Source organism: Pipistrellus hanaki, assembly GCF_964339955.1.
Source record: "Pipistrellus hanaki genome assembly, chromosome: 19".
NCBI classification, from domain to species: Eukaryota; Metazoa; Chordata; class Mammalia; order Chiroptera; family Vespertilionidae; genus Pipistrellus; species Pipistrellus hanaki.
This window is the reverse complement of record NC_140521.1, coordinates 4058053-4077967: the sequence shown is the minus strand read 5'-3', so window position 1 is coordinate 4077967 and position 19915 is coordinate 4058053. Positions and strand designations below refer to the sequence as shown.

Here is a 19915-nt window from a genome sequence, read left to right as displayed (position 1 = left end):
GACAAACAGACCTATCAATGGTTCATTTGGTCAACTTAGAAAAAGGCAGGGGGAAATAGCTGTGTACTAGCTCAGAAACATATTTTGGCACTCTCCTCTTTATCTCTAGAGTGCCCACTATTCTGAAAACCGTGATATTCATCAAAAGTCCTAAAATTTGCTGGCCCAAACAGAAGAAAATTGGTAGCCAGCCATTAAAGGCCCCAACAGCCAAATATATAAGAAAGCTTAAATATTTCTTCATTTTACCCCTGAATTGCCCATTATCTTACTTCCAGGATGCTATTTCCACGATATGAATTCTAACAATTCATTTTGTTTTGACTTAGTTAGGCTCAACCAAACCTTTGAGCCAATTTTGTTTCAAATTTACTGACTTTTTACATTTAACTTAAGAACATTAACAAGCACATCCCTCCTCAATGAATCTAAGTAATTGACTAAACTTGGGGAAAATGCATAAATGGAGTAAATAAAATTAAATTTCAATTCTATTTTACAGGAGAGAAATTTTCATTAATGGCAGCTTTAACATCTTCCTAACAAGGCAGTTCAAGTGTGCCACTTATATATATAAGTGAGAGCATAGCATATACATTGTTTTTCCACCTCAGTACCACTAGGGAAGTCACGTTAGTAAAATGAAGAAAATTCTGTTTTGGAATCTTCCAGAGTCTCAGAAAAGGAACATACATGAACTGAACAGAATGGAGTTAGGCCTTCAAAGACAAATTAGAAAGGACATTCTTCCTCTTGCTCATCCCAAACTAGTCACGAAATGTTCTCTCGTAATAAATCAATACTGATGACAGTGCCTACCTCAATGTAAACATCTCTACATTCCAGCTGTCGAAAGTCAGCCATAGCATCATGCCGAAGAGCACAAAGGTTCTTGGCCAACACGCAGCCTACACACACCCGAAGGTTATCTAAGAATATTTAACTTCGGGGTAAAATTCAACCAAAATGCTTTATCAATTGTCTTGAGGAGATAATATTAAGATCTAATCTAAGCTTGTCTTCAGAGAAGATAATACTAAGATCTAACCTAAGCTCAATGGTTGTGAACCTGTCTGCTTTGCAGGGAGAGGACTTTGTCACAGTGGCACCAGAAAAACAAAGGGCTAATATGGCTTAAAGATACATAATAAATAACCATAATGTACACTGAACTCCTGATCCAGGAGCATTCCTTTTTTTTTTTAAATCCTGTTCCTGAGATAAGTAACTTGGCTAATCATTTCTTTTTTGTTGTTGTTGTTAATCCTCACCTGAGGATATTTTTTCCAGTGACTTCCAAACAGAGTAGGAAGGAGGGTGGGGTTGGGGGAGGGGGGGGGGGATGAAGAGAAACAGCCCAGCAAGAGAGACTTGTAGGTTGGTTGCCTCCCACATTTGCCCCAAGCAGGGGTACAAGGAACAGAGGAATACAAGCTGAGGATGGTGTGGAAGGCAGGGGGCAGACAGATCACAGGGGCCCATCTTATAGGCCACAGGATTTGCATTTTATTCTTTATATGATGGGAAGCTAATGAAGAGTTTAAGAAGGGAAATAACACAACCTGATCTAAGTTTCCAGATCATTCTGGCTTTGTGTGGAAAATTAAAAGGAGTGGGTAAGAATAAAGAGTGGAAAAAGTTAACTCAAAATGGATTAAAGATCTAAATCTAAGAGCTAAAACTATCAAATTGTTAGAAGAAACATAAATTTTTGTGACTTTGGAATGGGTAATGACACCAAAAGCATAAATAATAAAAGAAAAATATAGGTAAATTGGACTTCATCAAAACTGTATACTTTTTAAGCTTTAAAGGACAACACTATCAAGAAAGTGAAACAACACATAACAATAAATAATTTTGCAAATCATATAACTGATAAGAAGCTCCATTGATGTTTCTCTCTCTCCCTCTCTCTTCTCTCTGAAATCAATAATGATGATAACAATAATAACAATAATAAAAGCAATGTTTTCCCACTGTAGTTGAATTTATAGATGCATAATCTGGGGAAACAGAGGACTGACAGTATATTTATTGGGGGAAAAACAACCACCACATACATGGTGACCCATGCAGTACAAACCCATGTTAAGGGTCACTGTGCATAAAGAGGAAACAATGTATTTCAGTAATATTTCTGATATTCTTGTAGAATAGCATCACTCCTGATTTAGAAAACTTTTACCTGTGCAAAATTAAGACTCAAAGCTACATATATACAAAGAAAAAATTACGTGTTGATGGCTAATTCTCAACTCAAGAACAAATTACTATATTAGGCTATTTATTAATTTCTTACTTATCCTCATTCAGAAATGATTTTGAATATAAATTAAAATTAATCTTTGCATACTCAGGTGATTTAACCTTCCTTTTTTAAAAAAAATCTATACTTTGTTGCTTCTATTTATTTAATTACTTATTTTTTAAAATATATTTTTATTGATTTTGGAGAGGAAGGGAAAGAGAGAGGAACATCAATATGAGAAACATCAAAGGGTTGCCTCCCATATGCACCCAACCAGGGATCGAACCCATGACCTCAGTATATGCCCTGACCAGACCTTTTGGTGCACAGGATGATGCTCAACCAACTGCGCCACACCAGCCAAGGCTAAACCTCTCATTTTCAAATGCACACATTAACTTTTACTTCCTGGCAAATGAATCTTTTTGCTTATAAAAATTAGCTCTTAACTTGAACCACGTGAAATTTTAAAACAATTTTCAATAAAACCTCTGCTATTTTAACCTTTGAGGAACAAAGCCATTCCAGAGTGGGCAAAGCTTTATGAATTCTCCATATTACAGGACTGACAGAAGATGGTGAAAGCATAATATTTATGAGAAATAAAAAAGAGCAAACCTAATTTTCCCCCAAGAAGAGAGAGAAAACAATCCACATAAGGTCTGGCCAGAGTTCTGAGGAGGTCTCGGGAGAACTGCAAGTTTTCCTCTGAAATACCGTCTCAAAAGTTGCAACACATTGTCTTGCCTTGCTTCCAGATTTTTTGCCCAATAAATTCTGTCAATTCTCCACCATCCACCATTAAGTGCTTATTAAACAACTTAAGGAAACATACTCAAACTTTATGGTACGTGGGGTACAAGTCTAGGATGCACACTGAGTAGAGTGACAAAAAGAGATGGAGGTTAGGGAAGAATGGAAGTAGTCAAGGAATGCCTCCACACAAGACAGACCTAAGCTGTGTTCAGAAAGCTGAGCGGTTATGAGGTGCCCAAATCATTAGAAAAATAGCCTAAGGGGCTGGACCAGACCAGTCTGGAAGACAAAGACTAGCTTACTTAGAGCTAACGGTCTTTATTCTGGACATCTACCACAACCGAGCCCAAGTGAACATCTTGAGTACCATGTTAAGTTTAACTTTCATTTTACAAGACTTGAAACTTTAAAGACCTAAGAAAATGGGATATGATGAAATCGTGGGTTTGGAAGAATTTCGTTGTCAAGTCCTTTGCAGTTCACTGCAGGAAATGGAAAATATTCTAACATCCCACAGGGCTCTGCAGTAGAGCCAAGTGATTAAGAGGGCAAGTTCTGGAGTCACAATGCCTGCCTGGGTTCATCTCCAATCTCTACCACCCAACAGCAGTGGCACAGGGTCCACTTATACCTTTCTGGATCTCAGTTTCCTCACTAGAAAGGGGTGCTATGGGAAATGAATGAGCTTCCACCGAGAGCACTTACAGTGGCCAGCACACTGTTTAAGAATACACCAAGTACCAAATCCTATGCTTAGAATTACCATGGGCAACTCCTCACTAGTGAAAGGAATTGAAAGATATATGGAAAGAACCTCACTATCCCATAAAAAGATTATTATCTAAGAGTGAAGGAAACCAGACATTTGAAATGTTCCTCGAGATGGTCACTAAACTTTGGATTTTTTAGTACCCTGCCAAGATTGTTCCTCAATTTTCTGATTGAGATGAAGTATGTAATCTTACAAAAAACAACAACATTTTTTGCTGAAATAGGAAGGCATACTGGCCAGGGAATCCAGAGACCTTGATTACAGTGGGTAAAGTAGACCTCACCACTTCCAGTATCTCAAATGTAAAATAAGGTGTTGGTGGCCTTAGTCAACTAGCTACCTTACCCATCCAAATCTGCCATCAATTCTATTAATGCTGTACCAGAGCACTCTATAGGTTACCCAATGGGATAAATACTGGAAAACGGAACATCTATTACTAGACACATATTTAACTTCCTTAGGGAGAGAGCTCTAAGACTCTAGGAACTATGGGTATGCCTTCAGCATGCTGAACTTACACCCTTACAGGTACTGAAGTCTGACCGGCTGCACTGCCAGCCCTCTGTCATAATTGCAGTCTTTCCTATAGCCCAGCGAAGGCCTCAGGACTTACTACGAAATGATTCTTTGCTCTTCCAGAATAGTTTTCCTGTGGCTATCAGCCTTCTGCATGACACTGCTGACTTTGAGTGTAGACATCTGAATGCCCTTCCCTCCTCCAAGACCACAGCGACAGTGGGCCCCTGTGTTGTCTTTATTAACGGATAAGTTTTTGGTTGTTTTTCATAACGGTTAGAGTGGCTTTATCTGCCATACTGCCTGAGATCCACTACTGCCTCATTCTTTCCTTTCCTGTTTCATGCCTCTGCGTGTTTCTATCCACAGTTGCCATCGTTGTTTGACAAAGCCAGTCTTATAAGGGCATTTAAACAGCCCTCACCGTGCACTCAACCCTCTCCTTCCCTTCTCAGGGGACACCGTGTTCATCAGGTTGAGTACTTCCTGTCAGGCACTTGGCCAAAGCATGGGGTTAAAAATCAGAAAAAGCAAGTCTCAGTCACCACTCTACCACTTCTTTGCTGCGTGACTTTGAACCTTCTTATGTAGAAGGTGTATAGTGACTATTTCTCAGAACTGCCATAAGGTATAAATGAGTGCATAAAGGGTGAAACCAAAGGGTACTATGGAATGAAGTAGCGGTTCCAGAAGGCTGAGTGCACTGAGCTAGCATCCAGAGAGCCAAGGTTTTCCTTTATTTAGCTCACAAAAAGCCTGAGAGAAGGTCTTCTTATCATATATAATAAAACCATAATATGCAAATTAACCAAATAGCCGAACAGCAGAGTGACCATCCACACTATGACACCCACTGGCGCCAGGCCAGCCAAGGCGGGTGTGATGCGATTGGTCAGGGGCCTGGCTACCGCTCCATAATCACTCTGAGGTGGGAGGCACGACTTCACTAGTAAAGAAATGCACAGTTAAATAAGAGATTATTTTCTGAGTTTCAAATCGGCCAAATTTAAAAAGATAGAAAAATATGGGGAAATGAACACTATTACACTCTTGGAGGGCAATCAGGCAATAATAAAACTTAAAATAAGCAAGTCCTTTCAGCAATCCTAGTTTCATAGATTTCTATGGTGAAAGAGTAACCTAAGGCATAAAGACATGTACAACCAAGTTCAGAGAAATATTATTTGTAACGGACAAAAACTGGAAAACGCCCCAAAAACAACCCCGTCAGCTTATCATTTAGAGAATGGATAAGTAAACTATGCTATGTCTATACTAAGAAATTTTACTTAGTCTTAAAAAGAATGAAATGGACATTAAACAATAACATGGATGTTCATGATATATAACTGCATAAAAAATAAAGCAAACTGCAGAACTACAATATATGTATAGTATGATCCATTTGTTGTAGAACACAAAAAATGATACAAGTGATATATCAGTTCTGCTGTTAGGTAGTTACATGCTTAATAAGTAAGTTGAGTAGATGATGCCTAATTATTTAATACTAGAGGCCCGGTGCGCAAAATTCGTGCAAGGGGCTCAGCCCTCACAGCTGTGGCACCTGCCTTGGCTTCATTGGAAGGTCGTTCAGCCGTCCGGTCTAATCAGCATATTATGCTTTTATTATTGTACTAGTAGATAATGATTAAGTATCAAATGTGAATAGGCGGCTTACCTCTTTAGGTGATAAATTTTGTGTGTATACTGTCCTTTCTCTCCATCCTTCTCATAAGGTTCATTCTTTAAGACTTCAATTCCTTCTCCACCACCAGTCTCATTCTTACTAGCTTCTGCAACCGAGTACAGCTGCCCAACCTGATACTGAAATTTCAAAGAGTAAAGGAACCTCAGTAAGTCAGCAGTAACTGTGGAAACTTCCTATGCTAAAATCTTACTATAGATGATATAGAAAAGCAGGTCCAAACCATTTAGCACATATGTTCTACAAGAAAATGTGTCTCAAATTAGAAATGAATGTTTAGGAAGAGGAACAGCAGATGTTCGTACAGCTTCAAGAAACTGTAATATTTTACAAGATTTCAATTATTCAAAAAAACTGCTAGTTATAAACACTCTGGTGCTTTACTACGTACTCCAATATCCACTTATCAGAAAAACGCCTTGTGCTTGGCTGGTTGTGGCTCTGAGATTGAGTATCGACCTATGAACCAAGAGGTTATGGTTCAATTTCAGGTCAGCGCACTTGCTCAGGTTACGAGGTTGGTCCCCAGTACGGAGCATGCAGAAGGCAGCTAATCAATAATTTTTTCTCATCGTTGATGTTTCTATCTCTCTCTCCCTTCCTCTCTGAAATCAATAAAAATATAAATATTAAAAAAGGAACTCTTTCTTCCTCTGAGTAAACGTTTTCTTAAAAAAAAAATCTTGATACTTAGTTCGTTTTTGAATAATATACATTTTCATATCTATTATAGCTCAGTAATCTTACAAAATTTGGAAAAAGGTATAGCACGTATAGAACCATCACTTTGCCAATTAGATAAGCTGAAAAACCAGAATACCATTCTCAATAATAAAGGGGAGGGATATAAAGTATAATAAGAGTCTGAAAAGGCAAAAAATTGCTGACCGTGGTTTCTATTTCATGTTAAAGTGAACCAGAATTCTCAGTGGTCTGCTCCAATACCTGTGAGTGGGCAGTATTGTTCGATGCCATTCTCGAGTCACTAACCATTCCAATAAATGATAAAAAGCAAAGTTCTTTTGTTCTCATTTGTTCCTAAGGACTCAACCATGGCACTATCTCCAATCTCTTCAAACCTGTCTAAATTTCTTCCTCCCAATGAAGACAGCCTAAAAAGAAATGTGGGTGTTTTTTTTTTGTTTTGTTTTTTGTTTTTATGAGCATGTTTTCAAAGAAACGCTACCTGTAAAAACTAATCATTCAAAACCAACATTTTATTTGAGGGGCAAAAAATAGGGCCAGCTCTGTAATATTCCTATCTAAAAAGCCCATAGGGCCCTGGCTGGTGTGGCTCAATTGGTTGAACATCGTCATTTACACAACAAGGTCGCTGGTTCGATTCCCAATCAGGGCATAGACCCAAGTTATAGGTTTGATTCTTAGTCCAGGTGTGTCTCAAGGCGACTGAATAATCTCTTTCTCTCTCTCACCCCTCTCACTAAAATCAATAAAAACATTTTAAAAAAAATAAAAAGCCCATAGGAATATGATATCTTGCATGTTAATCCTCATTCTCTCTCCCTTCACTCATCTACTTCCCCTTTCCCAGTCTCTCTGTCCATGTCTCTGTCTCTCTCTCAGGAAGCTAGAACCAAACACATTTTTTTTTAAATGAATCAAATAAGTTTTTGTAGGGGTTTTAGACTGCAGAAAGGGTTGTATTTCTTCTTTTGTTTTTCATGATACATCATCAGTGTTAGTCTAGTAATGCTATAGTCAATCCTTAAGCCCTTTAAAATGTACTTCTCATATTTTAAAAATAGGATTAAAATGTCTCTAAGTCAAAAGGCAAATTTGATCTTGGCCAGGAACAGAGTAAACAAAAATTCACACAGAAACAACAACAGTATCCAAAAAAAATAAATGTTCTTAAGGGACTAATGTTGTGTGGCCTGCTATTAGGCTGTCATTGTCATTTTAAAGACCAACAAATGAAGGCAATAGATATATTTATTAAGTGCCAGTACAACAAAGAGCTGAGGTTATTTTCAGTAACAATACCAAGGAAAATTTCAACATCCAAGTTGATCCAACATCCAAAACCAAGAGAAAAAAAGAAACGAAAACAAATGTCAATTTCCGCATTCAAGTTCAAACAATGAGCTACACAAGCAAAGAACAGGAGTGCCTGGCTTGTTTTGAGTGTTTTTTAATACAGTGAAACCTCAGGCACTACTGAAATATATATAGCTGTGTTCTCATTTACATTAAACGGTGTAGTTAGCTATTGGTTTTTAGTTCCTTCATTTTATTTTTTTTCTTTCTGTCTGTGATCACCTGTCCCTTCTATGGTTATCAGTTTGTTTTGTCCCACTTCCAATTCACTGCTTCGAACTCACTGTCAGCTCTAAGAAAACCAGATAACTGAGCATGTGCACACTGTGTGCAAGTTACAGAAGGACCCTGAGGGCTTTATATGTTTTGCTACACATCTCTTGATTTCTCTGAAGTCTTTTCTGTTTTTACTACCCTCCTTCTTGGCTATACTACAGATAGATAAAACTCCAAAACATGCAACTTTTGAACAGGGGATGTATTTCTGTATCATGTGCAGATCAAGAGAGACAATAATCTCTCAGTGATGTGCTGGTCAAAACAAGTCTGGAAAACCATTTTCAGTGGAAAGCAGTAACTGTGACGATGCAGTAGGGAGACCAGCTGGTGAGGAGGGCCAGGGGGTCATGTTGTATCAGGCCAAATGAACATGCTGGACATGTTTAACCTTGTAACCTCGAGAAGATGGAACAAAGGATTGGGGGAGGACAGAGAGCTGCCATATGCAAGACAGAACAGGCCTATTTCTTACCGCTCAAATGGACGGAACTTAAACAACAGTCAAGTATTATGGGAAAGCAGGTTTTGGTTTAAAATCAAGACAAATGTTTTTAAAAGTCCAACAGTAAAGGAGGCTTCTTCTCTAAGCAGCAAGTGACTTAACCTTAAAGTGTTGAAGTTGAGCAAGAACCTCCTTTCTCTGAGATTTTGTAGACAGAATTTCTGCACTAGACAGCAGGTTAACCTGCATTCTTTGGTCCCTTCCAAAACAAAGCAATGTAACAGAAATTCACTTACAATTATCTGTGTAGCAACCTGTTTGTTTTTTTTTGTCACAAAAAAACTAAAATGTAAAGGTAAATAAATACAACAAAAATGTAACTTTTAGATCAACTTACTATATCAATAAAATAATACAGAAGCAAACATGACTTACCTCCTGAACAGAACAGGGCAAAACCACACGGCTAAAAAGACAAAAGAAGAATATAGGTTACACATAAAATAGTTGACTTTAAAATGCATCTGTATGCTTAAAAGACCTTCTATTGTAAATCCGGTGATAGCATGGTACAAGGACATCATTTATGGAAAAGCGTCTTTGCAATGCCTACAGCTCTAAATAAGTGTTTTTTGTTAATCCTTACCTGAGGATATATCTTTTCCATGAATTTTTACAGAGATTAGAAGGGAGGGAGAAAAAAAGGGAGGAAGAGAAAGAAACATAGATATGAGAGACACATGGACTGGTTGCCTCCCTGTAAGTGCTGGGAATTGAACCTGCAACCCAGGTGCATGTCCTTGACCGGGAATGGAACCCCAGACCCTTTAGCGAGAAGGCTGGTGTTCTAACCATTAAGTACACCAGCCTGGGCTAAATAAGTGTGTGTGTTTTTGTTTTGTTTTTTAATTAATATATTTTATTGATTTTTTTACAGAGAGGAAGGGAGGGGGGTAGAGAGCTAGAAACATCGATGAGAGAGAAACATCAACCAGCTGCCTCCTGCACAACCTCCACCTGGGATGTGCCTGCAACCAATGTATATGCCCTTGACCGGAATCGAACCTGGGACCCTTCAGTCCGCAGACCGACATTCTATCCACTGAGCCAAATCGGTTTCAGCTAAGTGTGTTTTTTTAAATTGGGGAAATAAAACTACCATTCCAGGTTGTCAGCAATCACTGCATTTAGCATCTAAATTATACCAGGATCCCCCAAAAGCAGTTGCAGAGATTCCTGTGAAGAGTAGAGAACAAGAGAAAACTCATTACCGAAAATTACAGGGTACAGAATGTATTATTTGTACACTGTCTGGCCAGGTTGCTCTCATGAAATTTTTAGTATGGTTTCATTCCCTATTTATATGCTGTGCATTTTTGGATGCTTCTCACAAATAGATGTCCTGAATTTCATGAATGAATGCTTCCCAAAAATGATTCCTACCCAATTACTTCTCAATTTTATTAAGAGAAAAACAAGTAAACGGTCCATTAGACTTAATAAGAAAAAAAAAACTTGCCAAAACCGGTTTGGCTCAGTGGATAGAGCATCGGCCTGCAGACTGAAAGGTCCGGGGTTCGATTCCGGTCAAGGGCATATACCTTGGTTGCGGGCACATCCCCAGTAGGGGGTGTGCAAGAGGCAGCTGATCGAATATTCTCTCTCATCGATGTTTCTAGCTCTCTATCCCTCTCTCTTTCTCTCTGTAAAAAATCAATAAAATATATATTAAAAAAAAAAACAATTACTTAAAAAAAAAACTTTATGGAAAATACTTTGAGCCTTATAAATATAACAATTCCTTCCAGGGTAGTCAATGTAGTATTGTAAGGTTATGTGTTTGATCTTGTCCAGCAGAGTTTTTTATTGGACATGCAAAAGGATCAATATAGAGACTCCGGCTCCAAAAAAGAATACCATGGTAAACTATATTACAACATTGCATTTTAACTCTAGATTTTTATAATGAAGTACGTTTATGTAGTTCTACCATAAACTCTGAAAACCATCCTGAATATCTCAGAAGAGCTGATGTTCAAAAGATCACCTTTTTGTTGGCCTGGTCCTTCTCTGACTTTCCCTCCAAACCATTCAGCCAGCACCACAGTGATTGAAAGTCTTATTTTAACTCTTTCTATTATAAGGAGAGAAAAAAAATCTCAAGGAACTCAGCTGGATTTTCTTTTCATAGAAAATTCCCAATAGTCTTCCTCATTCCAACCTCTTTTTAGCTGCACTTTCCTCCTACTTCTCTCTCCCTATTCTCCGCAAGCATCTATGCTTGAATACTCACAGCACCTTAATCGTCAACAGGTGCAAAACATGTCTCTTATAATTCCCTCCTCCTTGACAACTGGAGATCACTCATCACTCTGTCTTTTTTCATAATGGTCATCTAAAGACAATGAACAGCCTCAAAGTCACAAAGGTTACTAGTTTCTATCCTCATTAAGAATTCATTTGGTTCAATCATCCCATACATATAATTTCAGCTGTATCTTCTGGATACACCCTCATTTGCTCACCTCACTGCCTCAGTAACAGAAAATAAACTGGGACCGGAGTGCAGTGGTCGGGGGGAAGACCAGGTTATAGGCTGGGAGTGTATTTTGAAAAATATAGGAGGAAACAGACAAAATGTAGGGAAAATATTATGAGGGCCTGCAATATAATGGTAAGAAATCTACTAAATTTATTAGGCAACAAGGAATGCTGGGAGGTTGTTCAAAAAGGTGAGAGAGAACTACCGCTAACCTGAAGTCATCAGTAGGTGGTTAAAATGTTGAGAAGCAGGAGTGTGGGGAGAGCCATCTTTTGGGAGGCTGGGCAAGGCCTTACAAAGGCCTTGAACCAAGATGGTGGGCTGCAGAGGAAACAAATGGAAGGAAGGAATACAAAGGAAAGAGTTAAAGACTTCCCTGAAGTTTCACAAAGCCAAACAACCCCTGAGTGATTTTTTAGCAGGAAGGTCCATATTTTTATATAACTACACTTCTAGGAAAACTCATTTCACGGAATGAAAAGTGACTGATTAAGACATTCTGAATGATGAGTCAAGTAACCTCTTCAAGATTTACTTACTAAGAAGTACAAGAGAGAAGGGACAGGACTTGATTTTTGATGACTGGTCTAAAAGCAGTAGAGATATTCCCCCACATTTTGAAAGTTTGCCACTTCACTTTTAGGAAAGACCTATACTAGAACCTATTTTTGCCAACTGAAAGAAATACACAGAAGATTCTCGCTATCACAAATAAAGGAGAAAAGTGAAAATAATATCCAGCATTTGTTTTGTAGAACCGTCACAGAGGCAGGATGCAACTGGGGTGGGGGGTGGGGGGGGTACTGGGGGGTGCATCAAGAGTGGCCCCACCAAGCTCCTTCCCAGGGAACCACACTCAGGATTTCAGCATCAAGCTGCCACAGCTGTGAACTGTCTGTGAGCATCAGTTTTATCTCGATTTATTTTGTGCATCGGTTAGCAAGGCGTATCCTGAGGTGTCAGAAAAGCCTGAGAGATCATCCAGGTATCACACTTAGTGTAAAACTGGATGCAATTAAGCATATCTAATGTGATTTTGTAGGTGTTTAAAGGAATATGGGAATGATCAAAATTTTTTCAGATACAGCTGACCCTGGAACAACATGGGTTTGAACTGTGCAGGTCCACTCATATGCAGATTTTTTCCAATAAACACCAGTACTGTTTCAATTCGTGGCTGCAAGCAGAGTACCCGTTGTATGCATTGATCTATGCCATTTTATATAGGGGACCTAGCATCAGTGGATTTTTGGGATCCTCTGTGGGTACCAAGGGACAACTAAGTTTTAGGGGAATCACAATTTATACACATTTTTAACTGGGATGGGGGGGTTAGTGTCCCTGAGCCTGTGCATTGTTCCAAGAGTTAACTGTATTAATTAATGGTAACTGCTTCTTTGTTTTATGCCATTTCAGCTAACTAAAAGTTTCATAGGAATACTCTACTTTCAGATAGTGTGGGAACCTGAACAGGCATACCTCATTTTATTAATGCTTCACAGATAATGCCTTTTTCTTTTCTTTTACAAATTAAAGGTTTGTGGAAATCCTGTGTTGAGCAAGTTTACTGGCACCATTTTTCCGAGATGATGGTTAGCAATTTGTACCAATATTTTAAATTAAGACTCGTACCTTTTTTAGACATAATACCATTGCATATTTAGCAGACTGCTGTAATACATAACATTTATATTCACTGGGAAACCAAAAAGTTCGTGATTGGCTTTACTATGAAATTCACTTTATTGCACTGGGGTAGAACCAAACCCACAATATCTCTGAGTTATGTCTGTATTTAAAAATTTTTAAACTTCTCTAAAAATTTTCATGAACATAATTTCCCAAATGGAACTAATAACTAGTTTTTTTAAAAACTAAGACTTTATTCTAATGGCAAATCCATCTATTTGCTTAAGTAACAACTTGAAGTGAACTTCTCACCCTGAAAAGTTATTTCTAACCTTTTAATTCATGTCAAAAATAGATGGTATTTTTTAAAACAAACATTTGCCAAAGCATTTTACAATTTACCAACATCTTCATATAGGAATGACCTGTTCATTGCTCCTAACCAAAAACAATTTTAGAAAGCTGACTTGGAAATACTAAGAATAATTTTTTTTTCATTCAACAGCACCGACTACTTACAGTGTACCAGACTAGATGCTGTTGATGCTGGGAATACTTAAAAATAAGAAACAGTCTCTATCTTCAAAAAGTCTAGAAGGAAATACATTCTAGGGGAGACATATGTGAGGACTGAATATCAAGAAATGGTCATTATAAATTGTTAGGAAATATTATACTTTGGGCACATTTTGACATGTGTTACCTCAGTGCATTCAAATTTTTACAATGAAAGTAATGGTTCACAAAAAGCAAAGTGTATAACGTATCAATGGGAAATGTTTTTCATAAGTGAGCTCGACACTCCTCACATAATCGTCAACGGAATCTACTAAGCACTTAATTCACATTTTAGGAGGGAGGAAATAACTCTAATAAAAGAAATATGATTACTCCTGTGATCTAAAATCAGTTCTGCAACTTCCTTGGCTTGAGCCAAGTCAATTTCCTTCTGTCTCATTTCCTCAATCTGTCTTATTATCTGCCACCTACCTACATTACAAAGAGGTCAGAGTAATAAATGAGATAACCCTTGCATGACACACTGTACAAAGAACTTGGAAGAAAACTTTCGTGTAAATCCAAAGCCCAATACTATAAATAAGCTTTGACTGAAATGTGTCTTTTCTCAGGATCCCTGTCACTAGCTAAAGTTATAATTTTTCATTAATTTATTTAACAAATATTTACTGAGCATGTACTACATGCCCGGGACTAGTCTAAGACCTGGAAATATGGGAGCCAGCAAGACAAATTCATGGAGCTTACATGTGGTAAGAGAATACATACAGTAAAACAGAAAGAAAAAATAAACAAAACCCACAATAATTGTGTTGCGCCGAAATCGGTTTAGCTCAGTGGATAGAGCGTCAACCTGCGGACTGAAAGGTCCCGGGTTCGATTCTGTGCACGTGCCCAGTAAGGGGCGTGCAGGAGGCAGCTGATTGGTGATTCTCTCATCGATATTTCTAGCTCTCTATATCTCTCCCTTCCTCTCTGTAAAAAATCAATAAAATATATTTTTAAAAAATAATAATTGTGTTGCATGGTAGATGGTGATAACTGCTATGGGAGAATAGAGCAGGGAAAACAGATACCAAAGGTGGGTGTTACAATTAGGTCTTCAGAGACCGATTCCCCAAGAGGGTGATACAGTATTTAAGAAAAGACCTGAAGGAAGGGGGTGGAGGGATGGGGTAGGGTTAGTGAGATGCAGAATGAACACTTCAAACCAGGGAACAGCAAGCAGAAAGGCAAGAACACCAAGGAAGCACGTGAGCTTGGGATGGGCAGGGGAAGGTTAGTGAATAAAATCAGCACAGAAAAGATAATAGTATAAGACCACCCCACCTCCAGGCTGTATTGTAACCGGTGTGGGCTTTGATTCTCAGTGAGATATGGAAATCTTTTGAGGGTTTTAAGCCCAGAAGCCGAAATGAGTTGCTTCGTTTTTAAAGAAAAGTTTCAGAACTAGCACTACAATAAGAATAAGGTGTGTTGGAGATGGTTCAATTCAACTAAAACTTTTATTATTGCCGAAACCGGTTTGGCTCAGTGGTAGAGCGTCGGTCTGCGGACTGAAAGGTCCCGAGTTCGATTCCGGTCAAGGGCATGTACCTGGGTTGCGGGCACATCCCCAGTGGGGGGTGTACAGGAGGCAGCTGGTCGATGTTTCTCTCTCATCGACGTTTCTAGCTCTCTCTCTCCCTTCCTCTCTGTAAAAAAAAAATCAATAAAATATATTTTTTAAAAAAGTTTTATTATTATTATTTTTTAAATGTAGAACGAAAGGAGCATTTGAAAACCCGAAAAGGGCCCTAACTCGAAATCCCCTCGTTGCCCAAGGGATGATGACGAAACGAAGCAGCCGTGATAGCTGAACAATCACTGCCAACCACATTTCCTGCGATAGTCCGTCCTCGGCGGGTGGGAAACGCCTGACTTTCCAACCAAATCGCTCGGCTGGATCATAGGCACCTGGGAACCCTTCTATTTGACAGACCACGTGTTCACGCCTCACTGCAGCCCCGGTGGGGTGGGTGGAGCCTAGAGTGTCACCCCACCTGCAAGATATGGGAACTGAGACTGATGGCCTTGCTGTCAAGTCACTGCTGTCAAAGTCAGCGGAGCTGCCCGCCGGAGGGGCGGGGGGTGGGGAGCGCAGGCTTTCCCGGCTCCCCTGAAGGAACTTCAGGGCGCCTGGGTCCCGCCTGGAGCTCAGACCCCAGTGCTGTCCTCACCCGACAAGCCGCCGATCTCCCGCCGGTGACAGGCAGGCTCCACCCAAGACGACAAATCACAGTCAAACCCACCCCGGTCTCTCCCACCCTCGGTCCCCCCCAGCGGGGCCTGAGGCTAGGCGATTGGTGGGAAGACGGGTCCCAGCGGGAAACTCCCGGCCGCGCCTTCCCGAGCCACGCGATCCGATCGGGGACACAGCCTGCCTCGAACCCCAGGAGAGAGGGCAGCATTGTGGCCGCAGGAAGGCCCGGAGGAGGACCCTGGGGAAGCGCCGTGGAGGGGGGCCTCGAGTGGGCCGGGGGGCGCGGGCCGGAGGGGGGGGGGAAGGGGAACGCGAAAGGGAGCGGCCAAACCCCAGCCTCGCTCCTTCTCAGGAGTATTCCGCCACGTCTCCATCAATGAACCTCCCACCACGACACCCCGGCAGCCGCGATCCCGCCCACGGACCCACTCACAATTCCTTAATCAGCACCATCTTCCTGGAACCCCCAGACAGCTGCTGCCGCTACCACCTCCACCGCCGCCGCTGCCGCCGCTCACTGAGCCTGCGCGGCCCCGCCTCCCTGCTCACGACGCATGCGCGCCCACGCCCTTCCGCCGCGAGCCGTCGCGTCAGCGCGGGAGACCGGCTAGCCCCGCCCCCCGTTTCGCGCCCCACCCTGCGCGCACGAGGCCTCCACTGCGGCTGCGCGGCCGGTGGGCGGGGCGGGCGGCTGCTACTGCGGCTGCGCAAGCTCCCGCGCGGGCGGTGGCCTCCCTCTCGTCACCGCCCCAACGCTCCGCCTCCTTCCAAGTCAACTTCCCTCGGGGGCGGCTGCTTTCCGGTGAGTGTACACCAGCTGGCTCCCTGGAAGCCGTTTTCTGGTGACTTCCAGTACGAAACTCTCTCACCTTTTTTTTTTTTGTGAGAGGAAGTCCGCCTTTTTGACAGACATTTCTCTTTCGAAGTCCACGTGAGGGACTTGTGACAGGGGCGCGAGGCCGCCGCCGCCGCAGCAGCGGCGTTCTGCTCCCCTCAGCGGCCCTGTCAGATTCCGCGGGAAGAGGTTCCCCAGGCTCGGGGCTCGCGGGCGTTTGTTCCAGAAGCCTCGTCAGTGCCGGCGTCCGACCGTGCCTCAGCGTGCGAGGGCCCGCGGCTGCGGCCACGCGCGTTCCCCCGACGCCCCTGACCTGGAACCCAGAACCCCACCGCTGCTGGGACTCGACAGGAGGTGCTTGCGACCAAGTTCCCCCTGTTCCCCTCGTGGGGAAAAGAGGTGCTCGGCCTTCAGAGCCGGGAACGGGGCCTGTGCTGGGAAGACGCTGGAGAAGTCCCAGTGAATGCCCCCCACTTCCGTCCCCCCGAAACCGTGTCCCCCCCCCCACACACACACACACCCAGGCTCCAGCCCGAGGAGCCCAGAGGTGGACCTTAGGATGAGCTGTAGCTCAGGGGTCACTCTCCTACTCTGTACTCTGTACTCTGTGCCAGGACAGGTCTAGGCGCCGGGGAAACTTCTGGAAACGACACAGTTCCCGTTCTCACTTAGGGACGAGAGAATGGGGCGCAAGTGCTGTTCCGTGAATAAAATCAGAGGGATGGCGGAGGCAGAGCAAGCGAGGGGAGGACACTCCGGAGGCAGCTTTGGAGCTTTGTGTTCATCCATAGCCCGGCCTGTGAAGACGGGGGAGAGGCGCTCCCTTCCGAGGAAAGGAAGCCCCGAGGGTGGAATCAGCCTCCAGTATTTGAGTGCAGATAGAGGTCAGGTGTGGCTGGAACATCTGAAGTGAGGGAAGGGAGGGGCTGGGACTAAACGGATCACCGGACCACTGTAAAGAGTTTGAATCGTTCTTCTAAGAATCAGGGGAAGCCGTTGAAAGATCACTAAAAGAATAAAAATGTCATGAAGACACTGCTACAGAAACCTGTATGTTGTATCTGATACTGGGGTACACCTATGGAATTAGGGCTGCCTCAAAAAAAAAAAAGAAGAAGAAGAAATAGTGGAATATTTACCAAAAAAGCTGGAAACATCCCCCTAAGGCAGCCCCTGGACTCGCTGAGTTTCTGTGATGTACGAAGCACTGTGCTTAGTTACTGGCAAGGTTTCAAGGAAACACGTGCTTGCTTTCAAGGAACTTAGAAACGGAAAAGCTTCAACTGATTGGGCACCTGTTACGTGCCAAGTACTGTTCTAGGTAATGGAGGTATTCTTATCTCATTTCCCCCTTAGGGCATCATTATGAGATAGGTATTTTATTTATTTTTTATTTTTTTAATATATTTTATTGATTTTTGTACAGAGAGGAAAGGAGAGAGATAGAGAGCTAGAAACATCGATGAGAGAGAGTCATCGATCAGCTGCCTCTTGGACACCCCGTACTGGGGATAAGCCCGCAACCAAGGTACATGCCCTGGACCGAAATCGAACCCGGGACCCTTCAGTCCCCAAGCCGACGCTCTATCCATTGAGCCAAACCGGTTTCAGCATGAGATAGGTATTTTAGCATGCTTTAAGAAGGGGGATAGAGGGCAAGGGGTTCAGAAAGCCAAGTTAAGTGACTTGTGCAAAAATCACTCAGCTAGCTTGTTTATAGAACCGGGTTTCAACTCCAAATTTTTAAAACACCAGTGTCTTGGTCTTTCCACTGCCCTGACTTTTTTCTAGATAAAAGTAAAAAGTCGAGGCATGCAGACATGCAATCTTTGTAGCATACTAGAGGCCAGGTGCACGGATTTGTGCACCAGTGGGGTCCCTCAGCCTGGCCTGCAAAACCAGCCCAAGCCTGGATTCCTCCAGGTTGTGTCTAAAGAAACAATAATTTGGAAATTGGGGAGCCAGGCAGAAGCCCAATGCCAGAGGAAGGACTCTGCATGTGCTCCGGCCTTGCTATCCTTTTATTCAGTTTGGGATACACCTAAAGCCCTTAGGCAATTTCTGCTAACAGGCTGTCTTATCAGTAAGGATTTACATGACTATCTGGTCTTGAAGTTGCTTTAGATACCATGACTAAGTAGTGGGTGCATAGCTCTGACCTTCGCCTGGGCTCAAGGGTCACCAACATTCTGGGCTCCCTGCCCACACCTCTCTACCAGTGAAGACAGGAGGTGGCTCCCCACATGAGGTGATAGCGCATTGTGGTTTGGATGTGCATTTCCCTAATGGTTAGGGATGCTGAGCACCTTTCCATGTACCTGTTGGTCATCTATATGCATCTTCGGGAATATGTTCAGGTCCTCTGTCCATTTTTAATGAGATTGTGGTTTTTTTTTCTACTGAGTTGTATGAGTTCTTTATATATTTTGAGTTGTATGAGTTCTTTATATATTTTGGAAATTGATCCTCTATCAGATATGATTTGCAAATATTTTCTCCATTCAGTAGGTTGTTGTATGATAGTTTTCTGTGCAGAAGCTTTTTAGTTTGAGTAGTCCTACTTGTTCTTGTTTTTGATGCCTTTGCTTTTGGGGTCAAACAAAAAGAAAAAAAAATAATTGCCAAAACCAATGTAGGGGCTTATCTATATTTTTCTATACTATTTACCCATCTGTATTTTTTATATTATTTATCCATTTCATAATTGGGTTATTTTTGTCTTGAGTTGTAAGATTTTAAAGTATATTCTGGATATGAGTTTATTGATACACATATGATTTAATGTATTCTTTATTTAATGGTGTTCTTGTTATTGTTGTTAATCCTCACCCAAGGATTTTTTCCCATTGATTTTTCTAGAGTAGAAAAGGAGGGAGAGAAGGTACTGAAATATGGTAGCAACCATACTTGGGTAAAAACTGCTGTTTGAATTTTAACCCTGCCCTTGCTTAAACATAGGGTAGTTGCCTCAGCTTCCAAATTGAGACCTGGAGGCTAAGGCAATTTTACCAGAAATACGGAAGATTGACTCCCACTGACTCAGTAGCTTCAGGGATAGAAACTGTAGATAACGTTTAGAGATAACCTTTAGAGATTAACCTCTGAGTTCTGCTTTGGTATTATCGGCTCTCGTAAGATAGGGCTACGTTCCTAAGTTCCCAGCCTTTAGAATTTAGAACAAAGGAAAATTCCTGTGGTTTGAACCTTTCCAAGGACTGCCTACACCTGGAATGGTGGTCCTGTGGACTCCACCTGTGTGTGGTCCTCTTGAGGCCGTGCTGGCCAGTTTTTCAATAAATTCTTGCCTGCTTTTTTTAATCATCAGCCTCCGCTGGTCTTATTTTGAACCCAGGCTTCAACCCC

At 41.7% G+C, this 19915-nt stretch overlaps 1 protein-coding gene and 1 long non-coding RNA gene across 15 annotated transcripts in view; one reads left to right on the top strand and one right to left on the bottom strand.

Moving 5' to 3' along the window:
- The window catches only part of PITPNB (phosphatidylinositol transfer protein beta), a 56163-nt gene extending 39881 nt beyond the window's left edge, over nucleotides 1-16282 (bottom strand). For both annotated transcript variants that reach the window (XM_084868226.1, XM_084868225.1), the window contains exons 1-3: nucleotides 16151-16282; nucleotides 9221-9251; nucleotides 5980-6125 (exon numbers count right to left, since the gene is read on the bottom strand). In XM_084868226.1, the coding sequence (XP_084724352.1) occupies nucleotides 5980-6125; nucleotides 9221-9251; nucleotides 16151-16170 (197 nt within the window). In that variant the 5' untranslated portion in view covers nucleotides 16171-16282. The remainder of the gene's footprint in view (nucleotides 1-5979; nucleotides 6126-9220; nucleotides 9252-16150) is intronic.
- A 131-nt stretch (nucleotides 16283-16413) lies between these two features.
- The window catches only part of LOC311613829, a 45358-nt gene continuing 41856 nt past the window's right edge, over nucleotides 16414-19915 (top strand). For 8 of the 13 annotated variants that reach the window (XR_014793525.1, XR_014793526.1, XR_014793527.1 and 5 more), the window contains exon 1: nucleotides 16579-17873. This is a non-coding gene — a long non-coding RNA (uncharacterized lncRNA). The other 5 variants (XR_014793523.1, XR_014793524.1, XR_014793533.1 and 2 more) reach the window with 5 other exon arrangements.